The sequence below is a fragment of the Solanum verrucosum genome, unplaced genomic scaffold, assembly GCF_900185275.1.
Source record: "Solanum verrucosum unplaced genomic scaffold, falcon-dt-bn FXZP01000194.1, whole genome shotgun sequence".
In the NCBI taxonomy this organism is placed as follows: Eukaryota; Viridiplantae; Streptophyta; class Magnoliopsida; order Solanales; family Solanaceae; genus Solanum; species Solanum verrucosum.
The window spans coordinates 564,608-583,835 of record NW_026020416.1 but is presented as its reverse complement, the minus strand read 5'-3'; the positions used below and the strand labels follow the sequence as shown (position 1 = coordinate 583,835).

Below are 19,228 nucleotides of genomic sequence, written 5' to 3'. Positions count from 1 at the left end.
TATTAAAATTTAATTAACTCTCTAAATTTTATCTATATTACACAAAATGAGAACAAAAAAAAATAATAGATATTGAGTACGTGCTAGCACGGGCACTAAGGAGAATAAGCTACCGCCTCTCCGTCAACATGTCTGTTGTTTGAAATTAATATTCAATCTGGGTTACTTTTGTCAATTCATCCTTTTGTAAGACACGTGTAGCTCTTTGAATAAGACACACAATCACTTCACAACCCCTTCTTTGCTTTTAATGTTAGTGTTAACTTTTATTACTATGTCAATTAAACCTGTGAGCCCTGCTTGTATGTCACTTGGATTACTATTATTGTGCAATTTGATTAAATGACAAATTCTATCAGTGTCACAAAATTGAAATAGATGGAATAACATGTCTTAATTAAAAATAACCTAAAAGCATTATAAATCATAATAATTATCTATTAAAAATATATAAAAGACATCAAAATTTGATAACTCTCGAAATTCTATCGATGCCACATAAATTAGGATAGAAGGAGTAACATATATTATCTAAAAATTATATTAAAAGTGCTAAAAATTATAATAATTAATAACTTAAAATATTTACAAATCATAAAAAAAATTGACTTTTGAAATTTTATTTATATCACAAAATTGAGACAAAATAAATACTCCCTCGGTCTGACAATATTTGTCCACTATTGACTTGGCACACTCCTTAAGAAATAATAAATAATATGGGTAATATTACTATATTATCCTTTGACTTTATTAAATTTAATACTTTGAGAAATGTGTTAGATGATAAATAGTATTTAATTGCAAGGGTAAAATAGACACAAAAAGGTAAATTATCTCTTCATTTTCTAAATTAGACAAATATTAATGGACAACTATATTTTAGTATAGTAGACAACTTACTGTTGGACAGAAAAAGTAACATATATTGGGCTTGTGCTGGCACGGGATCCATTATCTAGTAAATATATAGGTGTTGAGTGTATGTATTTGTTTGTATATGTATTTGTATGTTTGTTATATGATAGAATTTTGAATTCTTACGTAGTTACGTTAGGTTGTAATGCTCGGCTAATCTTGTTTGAATATTTTATTTTTTTAAGGCGGAATAATTTGGGAGACTCATATATTTGACTTTATTTATCAATTACACTCTCTTACTTACTACTTTACCAAATGAACACTTAAATCTCTCTGACCATTGATTAAACTTATGTGACATTAAAATAGCTGGACTACACGCATTTTGAAGCAAGTGAAAATAATATTTTTATTTTAAAATATTGAAATTATAAGAGAAAACTTTAACAAATTACAAAAAAGAAAAAAATAAAGAGATAAGTATTGAAAACACCCCTAAACTTAGCGTGAATTATTACTTTAGTCCCTCAACTATTGACAACCTTAAAAACACACATCTACTTGATTAATTGAATTTAAAAATACCCCTCTTATGCCACATGTGCATATATGTGGAATTTTCTGCTGATGTGGTGTGCACATAGATATATATAATAGAAAAAAATATTTAAAAAACATTTAAATAATTAAATGTTACGAATTTAGTAATTTAAGAAGATTAAAAAACTTCTTTTTTTCTTTTAATTTTTTTTTCACCCCACCTATCCTCTACCACCCACCCACCCAAAAAAAAAAAACTTTTAAACTTTTTGTCTAGATGGGAGGAGGGGGGAGGGGTGGGATAAGAAAAAATATATATTTTATTTTAAAAGTTTTTTTTTTTTGGGGGGGGGGGGGGGGAGGGCAAGAGGAGAAGTCGGGGTACTCAGTGGTGTTGGATAAAAAGCTTATTTTAAAAAAATATATATTGGGGGTGGGGGTGGGGTACCCGGGCAGGGGATGGGATGAGGTAACAAGAAAAAAAAAATTCTTCTATACTAAATTTAACATTTAATTATTTGAATGATTCTTTTTTCTTTTATTTTACTCTATTTATCAATGTGTACGTACATCAACAGAAAATTTCATATATACGCATAGGTGGATGACATGTGGCATAAGAGGGGTGTTTTTAAATTACTGAATTAAGTAGATAGTGTTTTTAAGGCTGTCAATAATTGGGGAACTAAAGTAATAATTCACGTCAAATTTAGGGTGTTTTTAATACTTATCTCAAAAATAAAAGAAAACTTAAATCCTTTGCTCTTTTTCTTCATCCCTATCCACCCTATTCTCTTCTTCTTGTTCTGCCTCATCCTACCCCTTCCTACCCCTTTCGCTCTTCTTCTTCTTCATTGACTTAGCTCTCACGCTCTATTCTACTTTTTTCTTCTTTGACGATGATGAATATCTTTTTTTACAATCATTAACAAAAAAATTTAAAAAAATCTTTTTTGGAAAATATATTGTCGGCGAGCTCGTTCACTATTTTCATATACTTAATTTTTCAAGATTTATTATTTCAAATAGAATCCTAGCATATGCAAGGTCAAAATTTGTGATCTATCATATTATATAAAGGGAAAAGGGATAAATATACCCCCAAACTATCGTAAATGGTATTTGAATATCCTCTATTATACTTTTAGGACACTAATGTCCTTACTAACTAAATTTTGGGGCGTATATACCTTTTTATTAATGGTGGAACACCTGTCACAATCTTAAACACTTATCCGATAATTATTTGACTTTTACCTATAATTAAAAGACTATCACGCCTCGAGCCTACACCCCGGACATGGCTGACACTCGAGAACCATTGCTGGCTCAAGCGAACCCCTAACCTGGCTTACTTACTCAACGGAAGTCTTAAACTCAACAAAAAAATAAGTTTATATAATAAACTAGAATGTTATAAATGAACATTCAACTGGCCATTAAGGCAAACTCAAGTCTCAGCATAGAATAATGACAATGAAAACACTAAAGAACTAACATTTGACTATCTATGAAGCCTATAAAACAACTGAGATGGATGTCGGGAGAGAACCCCCGATCATCCTAACAATGAAATACTGAAAAGAACTAAAAGCAATAAAGGAGTCCTCCGGAATGCAAAGAAGCTCACCACTAACTCTGAAGTGCTCAACTGGATCAACGGTGCGCCGGATGACAATCCTAGTTACCTGTGTCTGCATCATAATACGATACAGGCCAACTGGCATCAATACATTGAATGTACGAGTATGCGAGTTGGAATGCTAAAACAACATAGGCTTGAAAAGAATCTGAAAGGAACTGAAGAACTTACCTGGCTCAACTCAACATAACTGGACTCATTTAAATATAAAGTAGTTTAAAACAAATGCAATATAAAGAAAAGTTGTTTAAAACATGATGTCAACTCTGTGTGTATGCAAAGATACAAATAACTCTGAGATGTATGTAAAAATACAATAAACTGATGTCTATAAAAATACAAAGTACTGTTGTGGGAGTTTCTCTAACCGACAACCATCACATAAGAGCTATTGTGATGATACAGCGATCTACCTCACGCTGTCAGCGCATCCTATACCTTTCCACATGTATAGGACCTAAACTACTAAGTGGATTCACTAGTCTATGCGAAAAAGATTCATCTAAAAAGTATGACCCTTCTCTACCCATGATGGCTACATGGTTTATGGAGACGTGAGTTATCTGAACTCAAGCTCGTCCCCATATCGGTGCTCAATACTACTCCCAAAATATAATACTAGCTCTTTATGTTTTAAAAACATACTTCTTTCTGTGATTTGAGATTAGTGCTCAAAAACTTAGCTCAAAGGTTATCTTAGAAATCAAAGTTTCCCCTATTGCTTCATTTAGAAAGCGATTACTCTTTTCTGAAAACTAGCCTGAAGGCTCTTTGGAAATCTCAGTTTCTGTTCTTATTTAAATGTGAAAACATTTTAAATCTCTTTGGGAATACTTAGTCCCCATATACTTTTGAAGAAATGACTTCAACTTTACTCTTTACTGAACTCAAAACTTAAGTCTTAAAACAAGGTTAAAGCATTTGTAAAAGACTTTTGGAAAACTCTGAGAACTTCTCTTGACTTTGATCTTAACTGCTCTTGACTGGACTCTTAACTCATCCTTGAATTGAATTATGGATTCAATGATTTGGATTTGTGAGTGGAAGGATCTCATGATGTTTAGGAATGAGTTTAAATAGCTAAACATGAGAAAAGTCACCAAATCACCGTCTTGGAATAAGTCCGCGACGCGGAGGTATTTCTAAATAAATGGTCGCGAAATTAAATTTGAGACAGAGGAGTCTGCGTCTTAACCGCGACGCGGAGAAACTTTTCACTCTGAAGGAACAAGTCCGCGACGCTGACTTGGAACTTGTTCCTTGTCTGACTTTTTCCGTCTTCGTTTTCCAGCCCCAATTCGCCTAAACTTGACTATTGTTCTCAAATTTATTTTAGATTCCATTACCCAACATGTGTACCCAAAAACCTAACTCAAAACAATTCTAAAACTCAACGTAACGATCTCAGAAACTCCTCAATTCAGCCCAATTCAAGAACAACATTCAAATTCAAGAATACATGTCAAGAACATCAACTTTCAAACTCTTTTAGGACGAATTTCGCTGAACTAAACATGTTTGGAGCGTGGGTGAATGAACCCAACGCTATGAAAGACTCGCATACCTTGTAAGATGAATTCTTTGGCGAATCCGCAACCAAAATCGATCGTTCTTGGCGAACCTTGAGCTTTTGTTCTCCTTTCTCCTCTTTTCTCCAAGCCCTAGCGTGAATCTCCAATTGAATAAACTGATCTCATTCTAATCTTACCCTTAATTAATTTACTAAAACGAATTAAATTTATTGGGTAAGGAAAAGACCATATTAGACTTTCCTTAATCGCACAACCTAAGTTTCAAAGGGGATAACTCACTCATACAAACTCGGAATCGTGTAAACTCGGTGGCGTTGGAAAGATCATTCCAAGAGATTTGCAACCATATCTGGAAGTACCTCTAAATCATCCTGAGCTAGAAGTTATGGCCGTTTGAAGTTGGCAAGAACTCAACTTTTTCCTAACTTAAACAAATTTCCAGATTTTCATTAGGCCAAAGTCATCTGCGGGCCCTTAAAGTTGTTCGCATAATTCACTTAGACACCTCAACTAAGAGTTGTACCTATTGAACACTTCTATCGTTCAAAATATGGACCTATTGAATACTTTTTGCTGACATGGCATCATGAGTGTAATACACATCCAAAAACGCGAGTGAAGCCAAATATTTTTTTACGGACGAATCAAAATTAGACATGTCAACATTAGAAAAATCATAATTTCTATATAAAAAAATAATTAAATCTACTCCTGCATTCTTTTTTTTTTTTCAATCCAACATACAAATGCCTTGCCACCATCCTCGACAGACCCATCTACTCCTGTATTCTTTCTTTTTTTCTAGCATAATCCCGTCATCATCATTATTGTTGTTGGTTTCTTCATCAGAAAAGCATTAATTAAAGAAATAAAAATCAAATTGACTCAAAAATAATTCCGGCAAAACTCCTTTTTTTCCGACAAGACTAATATGAATCTGAAATTATTTTCTTCGAAATTGCTACAAAATTCAATTTCTAAAGAACCCACAACAGTGAAGAAGAAAAAATATCAACAAATCTTGATTGTTATTCGAAAAAAAGAATGAGATTGAGAAAAATGACAACTACAATACTGAATTAGAATAAAGGAGAGGACGTAGGTGTACGGTTATCGGAGTATGCGGTTTTAGCCGGAGGCCGCTGTGTGTTTTCCGGCGAAGAAGAAAATGAGGAATAATGGAAGTCGGGGGTGGGTGTTTTGGCGAAGAAGAAGAGGCAGAGAAGGGTTTTTCTTTTTCTTTTTTTGGCCAAAAACAAATTTTTATTCTATTTTATTTTTTAATATATATTTTAATTATTATTATGGGCCCAACGCCACACGTCCTTTTCTGATTAGTTACTATGCCACGTCATCGCGAGTGTATGACACACAATTTCTATTTTTAGTTGATTGTCAAAAAATGTTTAATTGGTATTTTTTTTCACTAATAAAAGTGTTCAATAGGTACAACTCTTAGTTAAGGTGTCTAAGTGAATTATGCGAACAACTTTAAGTGGCTACAGATGACTTTGGCCTTTTCATTATTTCCAAAAATGACTATTTCCAGTTCTAAGCTTCTTCCTAACTATTTCAAATTGCGAGATATTACAAAGACCCACCTAAATTAATTTAAAAACCAACTCAATTAATATAATACCCACAACGAAATTATAACCTTAAATCCCCAAACACTTCATGGGATCGAAATCATAAGTCTCATTTCCTTCTCACGATTGGTTAAACTTAGCATTTCTAATCTTTTTTTCTCCACTAAAATTCTGGGTAAAATTTGAGGTCATCAACAACTTTACACAAAGAAAACTATTATTTGGTGTGGTCTCTTCTCTCAAGCTTGTAATCTTCTAGTTATATTTTCAACTTCATGCTCTAAAGCTTTTTGTTCTTGCTTGAATCTGGAAGTTTCTATCAAAATTTCTTCATCTTCATTCTCGTGATGCTTCTGAGAACATGAATCTATCTTCTGTTTTTTCCTCATAATGTTCTTCAACAAATGTGTTTGCCCACTTAGAAACCATTGATTTGCAAACTCCCACTTATTTGGATCCACTTTTCTGAATCTTGCATCATCAATAAACTCAAATCAAAATAAAGAAATTCAAATTAAATAAGTAAATAAGCAAAATTATTCCATTCTTCGAGCCTATAATCAATGTTTCAACTAATATGTTTTCCCCAAGCTATGAGTTCATCGATCTTTGGACCATTCACCATTTGATAAGTTTTGATCACAAACAGAGCAATAATATTGTTATTATTGTTAGCCCATCTCTCTCTCTCTCTCTCTCTCTCTCTCTCTCTCTCTCTATATATATATATATATATATATATATATATATATATATATATATATATAAGTTTGAAATATATTTGAACTTTGATCGAAATTATTGTAACAATACCGAAGTTTGGAAAGGACATTTTACCCCTACACTATTTAATAGTGTATTTTAAAGGTATATATGTGCATTATTTACTATTGAATCATTATAAATAGTAATGTGTCCACGTGTGCACATATATACCTTTAAAATACACTATTATATAGTGCAGAGGGGTAAAAGGTCCTCCATAAAGTTTGGTATCGTAACAACAATTTCGGCCAAAGTTGAAGTATTTTTCAGACTCTTTTCTCTCTCTCTCTCTCTATATATATATATATATTATTTTTTTATTTTTTATTTTATTTTATTTTTTTTTTATTTTTTTATGATGCGGAGATTGCCGGAGTTTGGGTGAAGTTTCACGGTTGCGAAAGGTTATGACTTATGGCAATGACAGTCATGGTGGGTTATATTTTGGGTGGGTTTTTAAATTAATTTGGATGGATCTTTTAATTATGAAGTAGAAATTAAATAAATATCAAGTAAGTGTTTAAGATTATGACACGTGTCCCACTATTAGTAGAAAGGGTATACATGCCCAAAATGTGGACGGTAAGGACATCGAAGTCCTAAAAATAGAACAAAGGGTTTTTAAATATCATTTATGATAGTTGGAGGTATATTTGACTTTTTTCCCTTATAACAATTTAAAAATAATTTTTTTTATGAACAAATCTTCAAAAATATAATAGCTAATGAATTTTTGTGTTTGAAGAAGTTTTTGGGTGTGAAAAAAGATGAAAAAGAATGAAAGTAGGAGGTGATTCTTTGTTTTTGGTGAGGGGTGAATGGTACCAAGAAGACGGTGAAGTGAAGAATAAGGGAAAGAAGGGCAATGAGAGAGAAAAATTACACTTTATTTTTTTTTATATCATTAATTTATTAACTTTAAAAATTTTAATTTCTGATGTGTCAACGAAAATAAATAAATAATTATGATGTGTCATTAAAAATGATATCAAATTTCAGGTGTAGTAGTTGAATTACATGCACATTGGTCATGTGAAAAATGGTTTAAAAGATAGTGTTTCATTAAGTTTAAGTGTTCATTTCGCAAAGTGGTGAGTCGGAGGGTCTAACTGACTAACGGAGTCAAGTATAGAGATCTTTCAAGTCATTCCACCTTTTCTGAACTTTTCATAGTTATCTTTGAAAAAAAATTTCTATTCTTTTAGTTCAATAACAAAGTCGTGTACCTTATAACTTGTAAGGTAACTTATCAAAACATATATATATATATATATATATATATATATATTTTAATTGAAATTTTTATTTTATTTTTTTACATATTGTTTCTTTCATATTTATGGAGAGAATATTAAAAGAATGAAATTGTATTTTGGAGAAAGAAGAGGAATGGGAGTTAGAGGAGGAGATCTACTTTACAAGTCTGATATTTGATTGTGTTTGAGCTTTTGAGGAGAAGAAGCAACAATATATGACCCTGATTGAAATTTGGAGGAGGTTAAGATTTTTAATATGTTTATTTCTTTATCTTCTTTTCTTTTCTTTTTATTTTAAAATTATTTTTATTTTAATATTATCTTATTGTAGTTCCTTTGTTTAATCTATTAATTAGATATAGATTGTTATATATTATTTTAGGCATTATGCAGATGAGTTTTTGAAAAGATTTCAGGAGAATTTAATATAAGTTATTTCGTGCATTTAACTTTATCTATTTTTGGATAATTTTTAAAGATCACTCTTAAATTTGAGTAATGTTACAATTTGAAATGGGGTCACAAAGGCACCTACTATAAACCTTCTAATAGACAAGCCAAAATTCAATTAGAAGCAATACTATCAAAAGATAAAACTAAGCGGAAGAAACAATAAGAAGAAGTGGGACCTATAGCATAGATATGTATAAAATGATACAAAACATATTTAAAATGACCCAAAAAGGACTGAGAAGGATAAAACTATACACAAAAACCAACCCCGAACCTAGTATCACTAGTACAAGTGCGTCTAAGTACATAAAGGATTATATGCGTTAGATCTGTCTAATTAAAATACAAAATATATTGACAGTACAAAAAGAGGGAAAGTAGCAATCTTCGGACACCAAGAGCTCAATACAGTCCAAATCAACAATGGCCAGGGGAGATCCAAACTCAGCAAGAGTGAATCGTACTAGGAGTTGCATCAGAAAAAGATGCGGAAGTGTAGTATGAGTATCAAAATACGAGGTACTTAATAGGAAACATAGGTCGACCGAGCTCCAATAGAAACTATATAAATAAAAAGGCACGATAGTGCACTACGATTTATCAACTAATGAGAGATATACGAACTACAAATGACAGTGAAGACAAAAGTAATAAGCACATGATAACCAACACAAAACAATCACAACCTACAGATAAATCATGATGATAAATCATGATTATGAAATGCAAATGTGGTCAATGCATAAAAATAGAAGCCCGACAAAGTTTCTCAAGCCACCGAAAATGATCCCTTGGACTTGACAACAGATGAAATTCAAAAAATATAACCCATAATAGTTTCTAGAGTAGCTCGAGAATTCCTCCTCGAGCTTATCAGCAAAAGTATCGAATGAGTCAAAATAAATACATCTTTAGAACTAAAACCACAGAAAATGATGAATTTCCTTTCAAAATCTCAAGTTTCCTTAAATAAAATCTATAACTCGCTCCCTTAGAGACCAAAACAAGTGGAAATTGTAGTAAAATCGTTTAAGTATCTCATTTACATATTTCTCTCATTCCTTATTCAAAACATGTCAAATGCAAAATATCGTGCGCATGAGTGCATACAAAACACCATCAATCCATTCTCAATTCAACCACATCACACAAACAAATGGGTAGGCACTTGTCACACTATAGTCTTACTAACCTAGAACTCCAGCTAGTCCAAGGTAACAAGCCCACAAAAAGCTTGAAAATAAACGGAAAAGGGTACACAATCATAATCAATCATTCAACCCATATAAACCTAAGTTTTAAACCAGGTAGAAGTGTTCTATAACGTCAAACAAGGCTAAGGCTAATCCTAATATAAGACTTCACGACTAAAAGTTAAGTTATAACACAAAAATGGCCAAAATACAACCACAGATCATACAAACGTAGAAGTTTTTCCTAAAATCTTCCTTTGTTACTCAATTTATATAGAATCTAACTAAGCCAAGACTCAATTCTATATGGTCCACAAACATCACTATGAATCATCATAAAAGGTTTTGAAGTCTGATATCTTTGAGAGAGAGAAAAGACCGGTGATGCTTAGCCATTCCACAGAATTCACATTGGAATAAGGACGAATTTTTATTTCTAAATAACTGAGGTGACAAATATCTTAAATAATATTAACTTGAATGGCCAAGCCTATAGTGTCAAAGCATGACTTTATTCAAAACAAAAGTAGAGTCTAAATAAATATGATTCAGTTGTAGTGAGTTGTTCCCGTTGTCAAGAAAACAAAGATCTCCAGATTCTCTAGCACTGTCAATTATCTTTTTCGAGACCTTTTGTTGAAATTCACACAAATTAAAATAAAAAATAGCACGACAATTAAGAGAACATGTTAATTTACTGACAGAAACCAGATTATAAGAGAGCTTTGAAACATGAAAAGTATCATGAAGTGCAAGAGATGGTGATAGTTTAATAGTTTCTTTTTCAACAATTGCGGAGAAGGAACCATCAGTTATCTTGATTTTATTATTCCCTGCACAAGGAGTGTGAATAGAGAAAAATGGGAACTATGGTCACTAGCTCCTGAATTTGTGATCCAAGAATCTATTTGGTTGGAATTGACACTAAGAAAAACAGACGATACAGTACATGTTTCAACAAAAGAACAAGAATGATTAGAAGAATTTGGAGCATTTGGACGACATTGTGGAGATTGAATGAGTTTGTGCAGAATTACCAGTTGTTCCCTTGTAAATGAAGATGTTGTTGGAGAAGATAGTTGCCCCTGATCAAAATAAGTTGTTTGGAGGGCCTGACCATTTTGATATTGGAAGTCACGATTATCAACTCCCCCCTTCTTCCAGTTTAGTGGTTTCCATGAATCTTCCAACATGTTTCACGGGTGTGCTAATATTTTTTGCAATGATCGCACCATGGCCTTTTGTTTTTGTCATCTCTATTCTTCACTGTTACAAGAGCTGAAGAGTCTATAGCAGGTTTTAGTTCAATATTTAAATCAGGTTTTAACATAACTTTCCTCCTAGTCTCCTATCTCCTAACTTCAGAAAAGGTTTCACGAAGTGAGGGCAGAGGGTTTTTTCCTAGGATTCACGACCTGACCTCTTCAAACTCTCGATTTAATTGTGTTAAAAAAAAAAGGAAAAGTCTCTCATTTTCTGCCATTGTTTTGCTTTCACACTATCCATAGAACACTCTAATTCATCATTGTAACATTGGTCTAACTCTTGTCACAAAGACACCATTTCATTATGATAAATAGTGACTCCTTCTCTCCTTGCTTAGCTTGTTATAGTTTAATTTTTAACTCAAAAATTTGAGAGACATTTTCTATATCATAATATGTCTCCCTAACAGCTTCCCACACATCCTTAACAGTGGGCAAAAAGAGATAAGATTTATCTAGGACTGGTTCCATGGAATTTATTAACCAAGCAATCACGAGTGAATTCTCTAATCTCCAGGAGTTCATCTTTGGGTCTCCAACTCCCGATTTTTTGGTCTCTCTGGTTAGATGTCCTAGCTTTTCAAGGCCATGGATTGCAAGCTTTATGGGTTGTGCCCATTTCAGATAGTTCTTCCCATTTAATCGATGAGAAGTTAACTGGAAGAGCATGTGAGAAGCATTGCCTACTTGTGTCATCAAATTTTCTGTAAGAGCTTCTAGAGAAAAACTTTTGTCTTCTATTGATGTTCCAGGAAGATGCTCTCCGTGAAAGACTGTTTTATCCATATGATATTAGAGGAAAAAGTCTCACTCTGATACCATAAAAGTTTAGATACTGCAAAAAGTATATCTTTATTCATAGTGTTTGTATAGTATTTATAAGAGAACAAGTAAGACCAAATAAACTAATCAATCCCTAATTCTTAGGAAATCCTTGAATCAAGGGACTTCCTCTAAACTATTTTTCTGGAATAATATATTCTAATCTCATATTTACATGAGTAGATTTTAATCAAATTTGCCAACTTATTTGTGGAGTAAATTGCAATCAAATCTGTCAGCTCATGTAGCAGATTATGACTAAATCCGCCAACTCATTTGACAGATACAATTAGAATGCTTTTGGTTATAGCAGCATGAAAAAAATGGAAGATTAATCATTGACGTGAAGTTTGCCTTCTAGAACGGTATACTACAGAGAGAAATTTATGTTGAAAAATCAAAAAGATTCAACGTAGAAAGACATGAATATATGATTTATCTATTAAGGAAAGCTCGATTGAATCAAACATTCAGAGCTTAGTACAGCTGAATAAATAACCATTTGCTAGACATAGACTTTAGAAAAAGCTTACATGATACAACTCTTTATGTCAAGAAAATTGGCTCTCACATTTTTATTATTATTACAGAATGAAATTTATGTTGAAAAATCAAAAGGATTCAACGTAGTAATACATGAAGATATGATTTATCTATTAAAGAAAGTTCTATGCATATTAAAGCAAACTCTCAAAATTTAAAACAACTGAATCGATAACTATTTGCTAGATTTAGACTTCAAAAAAATTTACATGATACGACTCTTTATGTCAAGAAAATTGGCTCTAACATTATTATTATTTCTCTGTATTTACTTGTGACAGAAAATAATGTTGCATTGATTGAAAAGTTCAGGGAAGAGATGATGAAAGTCTTCGAGATGACTGATCTTGATGAGATGACTTATTCTTTGAGAATAGAGATCAAACAAATTTATAACGATGTCTTTGTTTGCCAAAAGAAATATATGGAGTTCCTAAAAAGATTTAGAACAGAAGAATGCAAGTGAATTGCGTATGATGGTTGTTAAGAGAGTGATTAGGTATATTAACATAAGGTAACATCAAATTTAGCAAAAGTCAACACTTCAAACTCTATGTATATTCTGACAGTGATTGGAAGGAGCCGTTGATGACATGAGAAGCAAGGTAATGTTTTAGTTTGGCTCAAGTTGCTTCTCATGGTGCTCAAAGAAGCAAGAAATAGTGGCACAATCAATTGCTGAAGCAGTATTTATAGCAACAACAATTGTTGTAAACAAGCATTATGGCTGAGAAAAATTATGACAGATTTGCATGTGAAGCAAAAATAAGGTACACAAATATTGGTAGATAACTAAACTATTATAGCCATATCACAAAATTCAGTCTTCTATGGAAGAACTAAACATTTCAATATCAAGTTAAATTTTTTATGGAAAATACCAAAGACTAGTGAAGTGATATTGGTTTATTGCAAAACAGAAAATCAGATGGCTGATTTTTTTACCAAATCATGTTATGACAACATATTTGAGCTTCTTAGAGAAAAGCTAGGATTTTACAGCTCTTGATCCAGGAGGAATGTTGATGATGCCTCAGAACCAGGAGTAATCAAAGACTGGAATCTTTCAGCAAAAAAAAAAAAAGTGGGGTGGGGGGTGAAAGTTGTATACATTATAAATATGCCCCAATTTACAACAAACAATGGTTAGTAAAACTAGCCCATTCACACACTAAACTTGCTAATTCTACAAACTCAAGGGAAGCCAATGAGCTATTTGATTCCCAAGCAAAAGCCAAAATGAGGAAAACTAAATAGATGAAAGGTCCTCATATACAGTCTTGATACCTGGCCTCTCAGATACCGAACGTATGCATCTTAGAGCTATTGCAAGAACCTCCTTCATTTGCTTCTCTATTGTTTGATTTCCCATCTCAGATGACAATGCATTATCAAAACAATCGAATCCTCCACCTTCTGCCACTTTCAACCTTACCCAATCAGTCAAGTCTACACCACCATCTTCACCAGAAACAACATCACCTGCACATTTCCCAGTTAGGACCTCCAACAAAATGACTCCGAAAGCGTATACATCTGATTTGAAGGAAGGCACTGGTTTCTTCGATGCAGCCAACTCTGGTGCACGATAACCTAACACTCCAGCATCAAGAATTTGCTCAATTGTCCCCGCTTGAGTCATAAGACGGTGAAGGCAGTAATCACCAACTCGTGCATTAAGATCAGGACCATCCAACAAGATGTTGGTTGCTTTAAGGTTTCCATGAGGAACCTCGCGGTCAAAATGGAGATAATTCAGGCCACGCGCAATATCAACTGATATTTTGAGTCTTTGGGGCCAGGTTAGTGGTGGACCTTTTCTTCCAGGTCGATCTGCAAAGGTGTCGCACGTTAAATGTATATACAGAAACCTTACACTATACAAACTACACAAAAGCATACAAAATAGTAGAGAAGTTGAGCAGGTAGAATCACCAATCGAAAATAAGGTATTTGAGCACTGAAGAATTTGCAGTTCATTGTGACATTTTTATGAGCAAAGTACCACAACTATTGCAGAACCTTACTGCCAGTGCAGGGATATTAACCAAGTAAAGGCCTGCTTACACATCCAGTCGGACCAGGTAACAAAGACATACGTAGTGTATAGGACCTTGGACAAGCTTAAAGTTTTCCAACAATTAATCAGAATCTAGACATCAGCAGTTTAAGTTGAAGAATTCCACAGTGAAAGTGATACTATATTTCATGATAATACAAACTGTTACTTGATTGCAAGAATTCACAAGGAATTCGAGGATCAAGTGACTGTTTCAGGAGTTCCCTCAAGAAGAACAGCTAAAGAAGGAGAAATATTGAGAGAATAGATTCAGAAGAGAAAGAGTGTAGTTTCATATATGATTGTGAATGAACTGATTACAAGCTGTATAATGAATGAATAAATTAGCTGGACTCACTATGCTAACTAAAAATGGAAATGGCTTCTTATCCTTAATTTGTGTATCACAGACTGAGAAAATTCATTCCCCACAAGAACTGTCAAGATATCAAACTGACAAATTGTTTGCCATGAAATACTAAAAAATATCAAAAGAAGGAAAGATTATAAGTGTTTTATGAGTTCAAAGTGTTATAGGAAACGATATGCATAAGACGAACTGCAAGGTTGATGCGAGAAGATAAAGTTTACCATATAGAAAACTTGATAGACTTCCGGGAGATATGTAATCTGAAAGAATAAGCTTCTCATGTTGTGTGGGACCCCAGTAGTAACCTCTTAATCCCACCACATTTGGATGTCTAATGTTGGCAAACTTTTTAGCCTCCTTTGTGAAATCCTTTCTCTGTTTGGCCACTCCTTCTCTCAACCATTTCACAGTCAAGAGCAACCCGTTATCTAGTGTTGCCCTGTAAGATGTCCCATGGCTGCTTCTGCCTAAGACTTCAGCTGGGGCCCTAGATAGTTCCTCAGCTGTAAAAGAGATTGTATCATCAAGGAAGAACAGCTCTCCAGCCAAATTATCAGCTAGGCTTTCTGCAGTATATGATTCCCCTGACTCTGGTGACCAAGTGAAATGACTTGTTTTCGAAGGGGAGAAACCTGTCGTTTTCTCATCAGCACTAATTACTTCTGATGATGATGCTTTCCGTGAAGCAGCTGTAACATCTTGTGCTGAAACTACTGCACCTTCTCTACTGCTAAAACCAGAAGGATTTGATTGGGTTTGACGGCGGATGTCATTGTCAGTAACATGTGCCTGCGAGTTCCTCGATGCCCGCAAGTAAAATACAAAAATGGCTAGCATGATTAAAACAACAAGAACAACCACACAAGCAACAATGATCACCACTTTAATAATAGTTTTAAGTTGCCTGCTCTTATGCTTTTCTGTTGAAGCTTGACCAGATCCTGAAGGAGGATTCGGAAATTGAAGTTGAGAGTTTCCCGGGTAGAAAGATGATAAGGAAAATTTTCTCAAATTCTCAGGCACGACACCAGAGAAGTCATTGAGTGATGCATTAAAGCTTTGGAGGCTGTTAGGCAGGTTTTTTGGCAGTTCACCCGAGAAATGATTCTCTGAAACATCTAAAGAAGTAAGAGAGCTAACATTACCCATGGAAGTTGGCAAAGATCCAGAGAAATTATTTCCTGATATATCGAGTAGTTGAAGTGCAATCAGTGCCCCAAATCCATCAGGAAAGTAACCAGCAAGCTGATTATGAGAAAGATCTAGAACACGAAGCTTAGGAGTACTAGCCAGAGGAGAGAAATCAATGCTTCCAACAAATGCATTGTTTTGTAGGTGAAGTTCTTCAATAGTGGGCATAGTTAGTAGAGAAGTAAGAAGAGGCCCATCCAGCTGGTTGAAACTGAGATCAAGGACAGTGATCTTAGGAAACTGTGAAATAACTTTCGGGATAGATCCTGTCAAGGTATTGCTCGAAAGGTTGAGGTGATATAAACGCAGAAACTGAGACGTAACCTCAGGGATGTTTCCAGTCAAACGGTTTTGGCTAAGGTCAAGAAATTCAATATTCCCCCATTTCAGCATTCTAGTTAGATTACCTTTGAACTGATTTTTCGAGAGATCAAGCACCGCAGAAGTTCCAGTCACAAAGGGAAGTTCACCAGAAAGAGCATTGGAGGATAAGTTAAGAGTTCGCAATGTTGTGGATGTTATCATGCTTATTGGACCTGCAAAATGAAGAGATTGAGAAAAACAGCGAAAACAGTTATTTACCAAAGGGTTTCATGTATTTACCAGTGAGGTTGTTTCCACTCAAATCCAACTCAGTGAGAAGCAATGCATCTCCTTTCAAAAGATCATTCGGAATAAATCCGGAAAATAAGTTGTTGGCAAGTTTAAGCACCTGTAGATCATAAACAAAATTGAAACTAGGCAATTCCCCTGAGAGCTGATTGTAGCTCAAATCCAAGACCTTCAAGTTGCCAAAAGTCTGAGCTTCATTTCCACTTACAAGTGAACCCTTTAGCTGATTATGGCTAAGATTTAAATACTTCACCGACTCCGATAAACCTGGCAAAAATTTCTGCTGCTGAGAAGCAGTGTTCACTAGCAAATTTCCACTCAAGTCAACATGAGTTGCAGTGGTAAGCAGCAACATTTCTGCATCCAAATTGCCATCAAACATATTTCCGTGCAAATCAAGCACTTCAAGATTTTCCATCAGCTCAAATCCTTTAGGAATTTCCTTTGTGAATACATTAACAGATAGATTCAGGTATACCAAACCAGTCAATTTCATCAGAGATGAAGATAGAGCCCCAGAAAAAGAATTGTGACTCAAGTCCAAAGATTGCATAGACACAAGCCCTGAAATTGTCTCCGGTATCATACCAGAGAAGTTATTACCAGCTAATGACAGATTCTTTAACCTCCCTAACTGTCCAACCTCTGGGGGTAAAGAAGAGTTGAATAGATTACCTGAGAGATCTAGATACTGAAGGCTCTTAAATCTATCTATGTTATTAGGCATTTTCCCAGCAATTGAATTGTTAGCCATTGAAAGCTTAACAAGCTTTGTAAGATTAGCAAATACACTCAAATCAACATGAGCAACTAAACCCAAGTTGTCAAGAACAACTCCTGCAACATTACCACCATTACACATTATCCCATTCCAAGATGAAGGACATCCATTGAAATCAATAGACTCCTCATTCCAAGATTCAAGAAGAAACCCCGTTGGATCATGTTCGACACCTTTCTTAAACTCGAGCAAAGCCAATATATCCGGAGAGGGAAGCTGCCCAATGACAGAGCCAAAATAAAGAACAAAAACCATCAAGAACTTGAGTAACTTCATTCTAACACCACAACGTAAAATGGGGTTCACTTACAACAAGAAATCAATATCAGTACACCTTGATTACAACAACTACAAATAAGCATATCGAAACGAAAGCAAGTCTCTTTCAAAGATGACAGAATGTAAATTCTTTTTTCTAGTAAAGGTTACAATCTGACACCTCAGATTTGCTTGCTTGCTTGCATATATAGAGTAGTAATTTTTTCAAGTTATGCATTTAATTAAGCTGCATTAAATATTGGAAATGGAATGGACCCAGAAAAGTTTTGGCCTTTAGATATGTTGAGGACCAAAACTCAGAATGGTATTGGTAGTGACTGACACTTAAACTTTTGTATCATTTCTCTCTATGTTTTAACCAATAAAATTGGTCTTGTTTTATTATGTGGAATTCTAGTTTGGCTTTTTATTACCTTAATACAAACACTAGCTATTTCAAATTTTTGTTGTCTCATCATATCTTATTCTCCTTTTTACTACTACAAGAAAATGCCACAAAATAGTCCTTTCACTATAGGAGTAGGTATAAAGTGGTCTTTTAATTATACTTTTATCGAATTTAGTCTTTTAACTATTTAAAAACTTATCAGTTTTGATCTCTTAAATATAAACCTAAGTTACTTGCGTAAAAAATGGATAGAAACCAAACATGATAAGTTTTTAAATACTTAGAGAAGTAAAATTGATAAATGAATAGTTAAGGGACTAAAACCGATAAATGTATGGTTAAGAGATCAAATCTGATAAATTTTTAAATAGTTAAAAGACTAAATCCAACAAAAACATAGTTAAGGAACCATTTTAGACCTACTCTTATAGTTAACGGAACTCTTTTTTACTATTAGTCACATTACAAAATTTCTTTCATTGCTCCCTATGTCCCAACTTGTACTCCCTCTATTCTTAATTACTTGTTCACTTTTGAATTAACACACATATTAAGAAATCAATAATTGAAATAGTGAGTTTACCATTTTACCTCTATTAATTATGAAGTGGATAAATTAAAAACTTAATATTTTCAAAAATTTCTACCTTTTTCAAAGTAATTAATTGAGGGGATAATAGGTAAAAAAAATATTCTTTCTTGATTTGTCAAAATGGACAAGTAATTAGGGACAACTAAAAAAGGAAATATGAACAAGTAATGAGGGACAGAGGGAGTATGATTCACTTTCTTTTTTAGTCCATTTAAAAAAGAATAATACATTTCTATATTAAGTAATATTTTAACTTTAAAATATCTATTTTATCCTTAATGAAATAATTTATAATCATACAAACATTTATCACTTATTTTAGATCATAAGTTTTAAAAGTCTTTTTTTTATTAAACTTTGTGCCAAATAAAAGTAATTCAAGCGGGGTAACTTTTTATCTAACCGTTTTAGACTTGAATTCTTGTGAGATTTAGGTATATATTCTGAAATTAATTGAGTGGTTGCTGCATCCAATTTGTAAAAAAAATCATTCCT

At 33.5% G+C, this 19,228-nt stretch overlaps 1 protein-coding gene and 1 pseudogene across 1 annotated transcript; both read right to left on the bottom strand.

Moving 5' to 3' along the window:
* Window positions 1-6,250: 6,250 nt before the first annotated feature.
* LOC125840838 (heat stress transcription factor C-1-like) lies at window positions 6,251-11,882 on the bottom strand (annotated as a pseudogene).
* Window positions 11,883-13,657: 1,775 nt separating this feature from the next.
* On the bottom strand, window positions 13,658-17,750 carry LOC125840872 (LRR receptor-like serine/threonine-protein kinase GHR1). Its single transcript, XM_049519841.1, has 3 exons — window positions 16,685-17,750; window positions 15,112-16,617; window positions 13,658-14,294 (listed from the first exon to the last, which is right to left on the bottom strand). The coding sequence occupies exons 1-3, from the start codon at window positions 17,748-17,750 to the stop codon at window positions 13,711-13,713; spliced, it is 3,156 nt and encodes a 1,051-aa protein (XP_049375798.1). The 3' UTR covers window positions 13,658-13,710.
* Window positions 17,751-19,228: the final 1,478 nt, after the last annotated feature.